Genomic DNA, 11,370 nt, shown 5'->3' on the forward strand with positions numbered 1-11,370 from the left:
CCGAACGCTCCTCTGGTCTCCTGCTCGTGAGGGATTTATTACAATATCGTAACATGGTTTAGATTTCTAAATAAATATTCACCTCATCGCTAGATAGACCTACTCCTGAAAAACTCGTGCGCAAGGCTTTTTGTCCCTATGAGGCCACCGTCATTTACCCGACGGGAGGGGTGAGTGAGTGAGCCATGGAGTGAGCCCTGCAATCTAGAATTTGACCACTGATATCACTGTTTTCAACCCATTTTACACACTGGCCTTTTAAAGACCTATAAGGAGTGTTCATGTGATTTTACACATTTATAGTGTGAAATTAATTAATGCATAATAATCGTGATAATCGTAAAACCGTGATTATTTCTCTGACAATAATCGTACCAAGAAAATCTATAATCGTGACATCCCTATATGAAATATAGAAGTTTGAATGTCAGGTGTTGGAAGACGCAAAGACACAAGACAAGCAGCAAAGGAACATGAAATTGGTTGGCGTGCCACCAAACAAGTCATGGCAGACAAAGAAATGCCAAGCTGGGCCCAACACCTAATCACAGAGGTCTTGAATCTTAAAGATTCATTCAAACATAGTTTTGATGAATTGAATGAGTTGATCAATGGACTGAAAAAAGACACACAGGCCATTTTGAACAGACTATCTAACACAGAGAAGCCTATTGGTGCAGTGGAGGATCAGATGGCCATGGAGCATAAAACTTTAAATGTTCTATATGATATATATTCTGCGGATGCTGAGGTGGACCGACAGGCAGAACATCCTTAGAGCTGTGGGGAGGAAAAAGGAGCTAACCTGGAAAGGAAAGCTGTTTTCAGTTTTCCAGGATCTACCCGTGGATATTAAGAAGCAGCGGGCTGAGTTTGCCGACATCAAGAAAAACCTGCGGGGCACAGCAATACGATATGGTATACTGTATCCCGCCAGGCTGATCATCACCATAAAATCATCTACAACAACTCTATGGATGCAAAGGATCTGGACATGGACTTGAGGATCAGGCTTCCTGCTATCTTTCATTAACTTGGACCAAATGAGGTATGACACACCAGACATAGTTAGACCACACGCAATATAAACTATTGGTGTGTTTCATGCAACTTTGGGCTCATTTATGCTCCCTTTACGTATGAAAATGTACACGTCCGTTTCAAACGATGTTACCGTCACTGCCCACATACTTCCATGCACCCTTTACATTGGCATGGATGTTAACCAATATATCCACCAGGAGGCAGCCCAGTGTCAAAAGTTTATGACAACAACAAACTCAAAAACAAACATGGTGACTGTGGAGGAGATATTGATAATGTACCTCTTGCATAAAAGACAAAAACAGAGGCAGCGTTGTAGGAGGCGGTGGTCGGTGAGGCCGTTAAATACATCGCGACTAGAGGACGGAGAATTCTTTCCTTTAGTACTGCCGATGAGAGAAATTGAATTGTTATTTCTTCTTCGTGTCTCACTAGAGCTACGTATCGGGTAGTGACAGCAACACTGCCCCCACGGTTCCCGGTGGTACTGCTCCGTTTGGCCCGTATCCGTAAGCTTTATGGAAATGTGCAGAAATACGGACGAAATGAACGCGGAGCACGGACAGAAGGCTCCGTCCCTATCCGGATCCGTATTTAACATTGAGCATAAATGAGCCCTTTGTTGAGGATTGTTAATGGGATTTTGTGTTTCCCAGGTGGCTTTTTAGTTGACCATGACAAGTAATTTGTTTTCATAATTCTGGGAGGCACCGGATCCAGTATTTAGTTTAAGGTCAGGGTCTGAACAGTGCGGAGTGCCATGCGTAACAGTGTGTTCTCAGTCAGGAGATAGACTTTCTTCTATCCCTTTTTGTTTGTTTGTTTTTTGTTGTTGTTGTTGCTGTTTTTGTTATCTGTGCATGCCTTTTGGCTCACTATGTGTTGTTTGTGTGTATTTTGTGTTTACTTTCCTTCTATGTTGGTGCAGAACATTACAAACTCCAGGATACATCTTTGTTCCTGATATATATACATATTTTTTCCTTTCATCAAAGTAACAATATGCAATCATATTTCTTAATAAAACAAAGAGTTATAAAATCATTACTCATTTGAAATCCCTGGAGTGTGATGTGGCAATGTTATACATCTGAAAGATGCTGAATCTGTTAAACTGAGGACAGAGATGTGTTGGCCAAGTTTATTCAGCACCAGGTACTGGGGCCTCTAGGGGCATCAGTATCTTCATAGCAAAACAATTATCATTTAGACTTTCCAAAACTGTCACTGATAAAGAGGGTAGGTATATTATCATATCTGGTCTTATACAAAATAAAAAATGCACTCTAGTGAATGTCTATGCCCCTAATTTAGGACAAGCTGAATTTCTGTCCAGGTTGAATGTGATCCTTTCTCAATTCACTGCAGATCCAATATTTATGGGAGGAGACCTCAACCTGGTCGGTGGCCCGGTAGTGGATAGATCTGGCCGCCCTCTTGTATCTGATGCTGCACTTTCAGCAGCAGTGAAAGAGTTACAGACCTCTCTGGTTTTGTCTGACATTTGGCGTATTGTATATCCACATGTCCGAGAATATACATTTTATTCTAATGCCCATAACTCCTATTCTAGGATTGATTATCTACTTTTATCCCTTTCTGTGATTGAGAATGTTATCGACTGTAAAATTCATAATATTATTAATTCAGATCATGCCCCCATTTCAGTCCTCCTTTCTTTATCTGCAAACAATCTTAAATGTAAATTATGGAGATTTAATAATTCTTTACTTAAAGATGTTGAGTTTCAGGGCGTCGGTGGCTTAGTGGTAGAGCAGGCGCCCAATGTACAAGGCTGTTGCCGCAGCGGCCTGGGTTCGAGTCCAGCCTGTGGCCCTTTGCTGCATGTCATCCCCCTCTCTCTCTCCCCCTTTCACACTTGGCTGTCCTATCCATTAAAGGCAAAAATGCCCAAAAACATATCTTTAAAAAAAAAAAAGATGTTGAGTTTGTGACGTTGATAAGACAGAATATAACAGAGTATATAAATGTTAATTTAAATTCTTTGTCCTCAGTGCAAATAGTTTGGGAGGCCTTCAAAGCAACCCCTAGGGATGGATAATTAGTTATGCTACAGCCAAAAAGAAGAAATTGTTGTCAAAGAAAGAGAGTTTAATTCTAGAGCTTAAGGCATTGGAGTCTCAGCATATGTTGGACCTCAGTAATATAAGGCTCAAGAATGCAAAGATGCTTCTTAAAGCAGCTGCAATCAATTATCCATGAGGAGACTTTTCACCTTTTGAGGTCTACTCGGCAGGGCTGCCCTGTTTCACCATTCCTCTTTATTCTTGCTCTTGAACCTCTGGCATGTGCTATATATCCATATGTGCTATGCTAAAGATTTCTGGTGTTGATATAGAGGAATATGATTCTAAAGCTGACTTGTACGCAGATGATGTATTATTGACACTAACACAACCATCCCAGTCAATACCACAGGTGATGAAGTTGATTGATGCATTTGGGTATTTCTCTGGTTACAAGGTGAATTACAGCAAGAGTGAAGCTATTCCTTTAAACTATCATACCTATACTTCACAGCTTGGTACCGCTCGTTTCCAATGGAGATCACAAGGCATGAAATATCTTGGAGTAAACATCCAGACTGACTCCTATAGAAAATATTTTTGATTTAAATGGGCCTCACCTCCTGAAGTCAATTAGAGAAGATATGAAGAGGTGGACAGTTCTACCCATTTTATTATGGGGTAGAGCAGAAATTATAAAAATGAATATTTTACCTAGCCTGTTGTTTCTCATGTCTGCCATACCATTATAATTCCCCCCTTACTGGTTTAAAGAAATTAATAAATTGTTTACAGGTTTCTTGTGGAAAGACAAGACAACGAAAATTAACTACAAAAAAATGATGAGACCAAGATCAAGAGGTGGATTGGCTATTCCGGATGTTTATTCATATTATTTAGCTTATAATGTTAGATTCCCCTTGTTATGGGCCTACACAAGCAAGAATGAAGTTGGTAGCTGGAAGTGGATTGAGGAGAAGATTTGATTTGACTACAGCAAGTCTGTCTCCTTATCAGCTCTATTTTTTCATCCTAAAATTAACTTTAAAATGGACAACCCTATAATTCAGTTTTCATGTGAGGTGGTTAAAGTGTTCCAGAAACGTCTAGCCTTTGATGGGTCTTCATTACTACCATGCCCTAAAAGGTACAATCCCCTATTAAAAGCAGGGGGCAGAACGCTGTCAAACAACACTTGGGAATGTCATGGAGTCAATGAATTGGAACAGATTGTGAAGGAAGGGGATATTGTACCCTTTAATGAATTGAAAGTTTTGTTTGATTTTAGAGATACATATTCATATTCATATTTACAGTTGAGATCCATCTTGAGGTCACTAATTTCAAAGAACAGGGACACCGGTCATAATAGAGATTTAGGCCCTGTCCAAATACCCGCACTTGCGCCCTGAGGTCTTCCCTGAAGTGCACTTGCCGAAAGTGCAGTGAGGGGCGTAAGTGCGCAAGGGACCGACGCTGTTTAAAAAGGAGAATTGGGACAGTTGTGTACATGTCACTTCCGTTTGGGTCCAGCTGGTCCGTCTCCTAGGAGACAAAACATGGCGTTGGAGGAAATAATGTTGTTCGCAGCACTGCTGCTGCAAATGATAAATAGATACAATCAGTGAATGATGAGGAGGATTAGGAGCCGCAGGAGAAGGCGGCATCTACATCAGATCCAAGTATTGATGCTGATGCCCAACCAACAGGTAAATTAAATAAAATTTTACTCTTGAATTTACCTGTTAATAATGTGTATATTAGCTCTAACGTCTTTTTTTACTCTACCGTTAACGTAGCCTAGATTACCGTTATTCCTATTAAAACTTTTTTTGCTTGGATAAATTGTGGTAAATTGTGATATAAAATAAACTATAAAGACATACGGTAAGAAAATAATAATAATTAAAGAAACAATCAAAGCTGTAAAGTGATGTGGACTGTCAACTGTAAACTGTATATTATTTCATTATTAACGCCCTGTCATGTATTATTAAGTCCACACAGCATGTTGTTTGACGTTATGTTCCTCTAACGGTTGTTGTCAGTCGGAGTTAACAGCTCGCGGACACATCAGTTACCGTTTGAAGACGGTGAGTTGTACCAGACAGCTGTGCAGTGTTACGGCGTCACGACACTACGGAGGATTCTGGGTAAAATCCTTCAGCGAAGTGAGGTCTGATGCGCACTTTCGGAAGGGGTGCATTAAGGGTGCAGGTTTGCACCCTTTGATAACAACAGAAGACAATTTGGACACCCTACGCACTTGTGTCCCTTAGTGGGAGCGCGCAGTAAAGGGGCACAAGGGCTCAAGTGCGGATATTTGGACAGGGCCTTAGATAATAAGTTTAGAGGGATTGCCATGGGAAGGAGAATGGTTTCAGCAATATATAAGCTGTTGATCCTTGCCTCTCCAGACAGCCTATATTCCATCAAACATCAATGGGAGAAAGACTTAGGTGTTTCCATGACTACAGGTCTGTGGGAATCTGTTTTAAAAAACACAACAGCTCTATCTACTGTAAATGGGTGAGGTATAAAATTATCCAAATGAAAGTTATGCATAGAGCATACATCACACCACATACATTAAATAAAATGGATTCTTCTCTTTCCCCCCCTGTGTTGGCATGGCTGTGGAGAGGCAGGGACACTCACTCACTTGCTCTGGCAATGCCCTCAAGTAAGGAGTTTCTGGAAGGATGTTATTTTGAGATTGGAAGCTATTCTAGATGTAAAATTACCTGAATGTCCTTTAGTCTGCCTTTTAGGAATGAATGTAGAAAATATACAATCAAAGCTCACACAGCGAATCATTGCATTAGCCTTTTTGTCTGTTAAACGAATTATATTGATGAACTGGAAAGTACGTAAGCCAAATTGCTTTAATATTGACATGTGGTTAAAAGACTTGATTGACTTGTTATCAATGGAGCGGGCAGCCTCAGCACTCTCTGAATATGACCATGGAGATGATGGACCCTGGACTTTTATCAGGTCATACTTGGAGAACAAGTTGTATGAATGATCTGTACCCCCCTCCCTTTACTGTTGTAAAGTTATTCTGTCAGTAATGTTTGATTAATTTTGTGTTGTCTGTTGTGTCTTGTCTTGTAGGTATGTTGGTGTCTAATTGTTTATTATATGTTTGGTAAAAAAAAATATCAATAATAAACAAAACAAAACAAACAAAAAAACAGATTTTGAACATATCCTCAACTGTCTGTTGATGTCTCAGAAATTGTTTGTCCAATCATTACAAAACTTTCAGGATATGTCATAATAATGTTGAACCATGTGTATCAAAATTATATTGAAAGCACTCCATACAGGGCATTGCAACTCAATTTGGGGTTTTTGAGAAACACATTTTTGACATTTCCTCCTAAACCTTAAAGTATCTGTGATTCATACCATATTTTCTGTGGATTGTGTTTATGAAGAGTTATCAAAAGCTTGTTAATATCTCATTGTTATTTGGCGATATTAACTAATTAACTTAAAAGAGGTGTGGCTCAAGACATCAGTAGACTTGACTCCATAACACTTAGGCCAGTCATCACGAAGCTTGCAGAACATGTTGACATACAACGTACCCCCAGAGTTTCATTGAAATGACCACTAGGGGGTGCAAAAAAGTGGGTGTGGCACAACACAAATCAGACTTCAAATCTTCAATTGTTTGTCCAATCGTTACAAAACTTGCAGGATGTGTTTTATGACAATGTTGAACCACATGTATGAAATTCTTTTGAAACTGCTCAATAGGGGGCGCTACCAGTTCCAAACAAGTGCAATGGCCTGGTGCAAAATTTGATTACAAATGAACGACAGTTTCTCCAAACTCAGTAGATGTCTTTAATTTAGTGCTTGAAGCATGTCACTAAAGTGTCTCTGCCATGGACCAATAGGGGACGACAGTGTTGCCAATGAAAAGTGTAGCCTGGAAGAGAATTAGATGTAAATGAACGAGCATCTGTCCTTCGCCATAACAACTTTTTTTTTATTACTTTAATTGATTGATTAATTAAGACTAATAACTTTAATGTTAAATACAGAACATGATGACAGTCCTTAACTTCAAACACCCTCAACACTTAAAAAACAGCCCTGGAGATATGAGAAGGTAGCAGTTTCTAGATGTAACATGGAAATTATTCCTGCTCTTTTGAGGGAGGCTAGAGGGCTAGCCACCTTTCCTCACTTTCAGCCTATGTGCAATGCTTACACATCCCAGACCATGTCTTCACACTTTACACAAAGATAAAATTGATATGGATCGTCCAATCCAACTTCCAGCAAGACAGCAAACAAGCCCACCCGCCAACATGTAATGGAGAATTACAGGGAAAACGGTAATTGCGTTCAGCCCAAATACAGTAATGCTGGTGAGATCAAATTTGAGCTCTATCTACTTTACTTGATTCACTGAGTTAATGTTACACATCCTAATGCATATATGTTAAAGGCATCTAGCAGATCTTACCTGAGGGGAGAGCCCATTGCTAACAGGGTTGACGTGGTTGCTGGGTGCTGCAGAGCTCATAAAAGAGTCAGAGTAGGTGGAGAAGCCGTGGCGGTTGGAGGCCAGACCATAGGCAGAGCTGCTGTCAGTGCTGGACAGACCGGTCTGGTGCATGGTGGACGGAGGTAATGGCTGGGGACGGTGAACTGTACCACCACCGTCTGAAGGGCAAAACACAACATGATTGTGACCTACTCAGGAAGCAGTCATCTATCAGAGATCCATATAAAACATAAGAATAAGAATAACTAAGAATAACTTTATTCATCCCCAAGGGGAAATTCAATTTAAAAATAGCCAATCAACAGACAGTTGAAAGTAGTTAAAACTGCATTCTGCTGTGATTTTACTCCATGTACTTTGGCAGTCCACTGAGTCCATTAAAAAGTGTGTGACACAGTAATCTAACAGTAATAATTGTCATTATTCATAACATGCTGTTGATTTGCAGTCTAATAATACTAGTAATTCTAGTTCTTTGTAACACCAGACAACATATTCTCAATCCGACATCATCACATATTGAGGTTTTGTCATGGACTTTCCACATGAAGATATAATGTGCATGGTACCCTGGGTGCATTGGTTGTTGACATTCTGGGACGCTGTGTCAACTTCAGCCTGTTACATGTATTGTCTGTTTTTAAAATACACTTCAGTTTTCACAGGAAATGTACAGTTTGCATACAGTCTCTTTCAAAATAAATGCACCATGTTGGTACAACCACAACGAAGGGACGTTTTTTTCCTTCAACAATAGATGCATGTGGTTATGTTTAGCCAACACAAGCACATGGTAGCGTAAAGAAAAAAAAAAAACAGGGCTTGGCTTGAGAATCACATGGGAAACAAACACCGGCCTCCTGGGTGAAAGTTGGTGAGTGTTTGGTCCCTTAACTTATGTTGTTGTTGTTCCGCCACGTTTCCCCTCGATGCCACCAGTTGCTGTCACACACTAATGGTGACCAGCCACCTTTCATGAGAGGACAGCTTTTTCGTCTGTGTCTGATCTTGGCAGTCACTGCCCAAGCGCTAGTATTCGATTACTTTAGAGTGAGACTGGGTTGCACCAGAGAACATATGTAGGTGTTGCAACGCTGCTGTCCTTTACAGCAGTCTACAATGCATGTTTTAATTGGTGTGAGTGACTCTGAAGACCAGGTTGGTAAAATACAAGGACTTACTAAACTCTGACTCTCTCTTTGTCACTGACAAAAAAACTGCAGAGTACAAAAAATTCAGCTAGCAGTTTCTCATTTTTAGCTGGCCCCAGTTGTTGAAGGAGTACACCTACAGTAGCACATCATATGTAGACATGAAAGTCCACTGACACCACTGTGATGTGTGACTTGGGATGAGAACACATTAGGAATTTCGAATGTCACACAGGGAATCATGTATTACAGTCATTACAGTTCAATTTTCCAAAACATATGTTCGTGGTGTGGCAGTAGGTTCAAGTCCAAATCCAGACCAAGTATGGAGCATGAACTGGTAGCTGGAGAGATACCAGTTTGCCTTCTGGGCAGTACCGAGGTGCCCTTGAGCAAGGCACCAAACCCCCAACTGCTTAGGGCGCATGTCCAAGGCAGCCCCCTCACTCTGACATCTCTCAGTTTAATGCATGTATAGGTCCTGTTTGTGTGCGTGTGTGTGTGTGTGTGTGTGTGTGTGTGTGTGTGTGTGTGTGTGTGTGTGTTTTGGGCCTGTGTGTGTATATGACAACAGAGCGACTTCCACTCGGGTATTAAAAAAGTGTATCTTCTTCTTCTTTTTGTATTGTTTTTCTTGTGAAGCATAAAGGGACCACAACTGCATTTTGTTGTGCAACCCAGTGTACACTGAAATGACAATAAATAAATGACATTCAGAAAAAAATAGTGTAGTGCTTTGATGAGGATGAGGATGACAATGATATCATGCGCTATAACCCTCACAGTCAACAGACTTTAATTGAACACCAATGATTTCGGTTATGTTTTAGGTTTAGTTAAGTTTCATTTCTGTATTTTCAGCTGTTTGCTCTGAGTTTGGTTCACTTTGCAATGTGGGCAGATATTATTTTGACTGCAATGCCTGCATGTCATGTTTGCTTGTTTGTTTTTTTCCTGTAAATAATGTTGATAAGAGTACATCTATATTTTTGATAATAACAGATAAAAAACACCTACACTGTAAAATAGTTGGCTGTACATTTACAATAAATGAATGGCTACTGGTTGCATGTAAGTCATTTTCACAGTACATTATTGTAGAAGGCCTGTATAGCTGTATACTGTGATCTCACAGTAGTTATGCCTGCATATTACTGTGATTTAGCAGTATGCTGTTATAAAATTACTATATTTATCTTCAGCCTCACACTTAAAGCCCCTTGCATTACTGTCATATAACAGTATGTTTCTGTAAATTACTGAATTTAATTGTAACTTCGTAGGTTATGTACATTTGATTACTGTGATTTAGCAATATGCTCACATAGTATTACTGGATTTCACTGTAAGCTCACAGTAAAACTGTCTCTGTAAAATAACTATATTTACCTGCATGAATTTCACAATAAAATTCAGAATTTGGTTAAATATCACATTAAAAGCCTGTGAGGTGATAACAATGTAATTTACTGTGAAATATCACAGTTACATACATGGCTGTAGCCAGCTATGAGGTCACCGATGTCCGGACCTTGGTAAAAATTTCAAAGAGAAAAAAATAGAAGCCCCAAACAGCATGGTAAACATATTAACACACCGGACAGCTTTTATTTTGAAACGACACCTCCTTTTCAAATTCTGGACCTCACTAATTTCTAAACCCTGGCTACGGCCCTGGTTGCATACCGTAACTTCTTGTGAATAATTTGCAGTGTACAGTGAAGTACTGTACTTAAACACAAATTGATTCTCACTATACATGAGTATTGCAATTTTATGCAACTTAATATACTTCTTCTCCACTACATCTCTGAGATAAATACTGTACCTTTAACAGACAGCTTTAGCTAATTTTTAGGTGCCAGTTTTTCATACCCTTAATGTCCAGTGAAAACCATGTATCTTCAGATGTGCTGATGATGAATGTTTGTGATAAACTGAGGGTTGAAGTGTTCCTTTTATGTGTTGAAAAAATTCTCCTACTTCTAAATAAACTCTTTAAAACCCTATCTACAGAAGTAAAACAACACTTGAATGGATTGCACTTGTATAGCACTTTTCTAGTCTTCCAGCCACTCAAGGTGCTTTTACACTACATGTCACATTCACCCATTCACACACACTGGTGGCTGAGCCTATCCTACATAGTGCCATGTGCTACTCAGAAACCATTCACACACTCTTTCACACCGATGGAACAGCCATCTGGAACAATTTGTGGTTCAATTTCTTGCCCAAGGATACTTCGACATGAAGACTGGAGGAGCCAAGGATCAAACTGCTGATTTTATAATTAATGGACGACCTGCTCTACGTCTGAGCCACAGCCACTCCTCACACTTAAAGGACAACTTCGGTATTTTTCAACCTGGGCCCTATTTCCCCATGTGTATGTGTGCGTATGATTCATGGGTACCACTCGTTCTAAAATTGGTTCAGTATTGAGCCGCGAAACGAGCTAAAACGGTAATGGGGGCAAATGCGTCCGTATAAAAGTGCTTTTTTTCTCCACTGACCGGTTCAGGTCGCCAGTGCTATCTCTGTAAATAGCAAATGGTAGCGGCCCTGGGGCAGTGGTGAGTGTGAATGAGTGGAGTCAGCTGTCAGTCAGTGTTGGAGC

At 40.0% G+C, this 11,370-nt stretch overlaps 1 protein-coding gene across 3 annotated transcripts in view; it reads right to left on the reverse strand.

Annotated features, from left to right (window-relative positions):
- LOC126400955 (paired box protein Pax-7-like) overlaps nucleotides 1-11,370 on the reverse strand; it is a 244,405-nt gene that overhangs the window by 123,927 nt on the left and 109,108 nt on the right. For all 3 annotated transcript variants that reach the window (XM_050061969.1, XM_050061970.1, XM_050061968.1), the window contains exon 7: nucleotides 7,558-7,757. In XM_050061969.1, coding sequence (XP_049917926.1) covers nucleotides 7,558-7,757 — 200 coding nt within the window. The remainder of the gene's footprint in view (nucleotides 1-7,557; nucleotides 7,758-11,370) is intronic.

Source organism: Epinephelus moara, chromosome 14 (genome assembly GCF_006386435.1).
Source record: "Epinephelus moara isolate mb chromosome 14, YSFRI_EMoa_1.0, whole genome shotgun sequence".
Classification (NCBI taxonomy): domain Eukaryota; kingdom Metazoa; phylum Chordata; class Actinopteri; order Perciformes; family Serranidae; genus Epinephelus; species Epinephelus moara.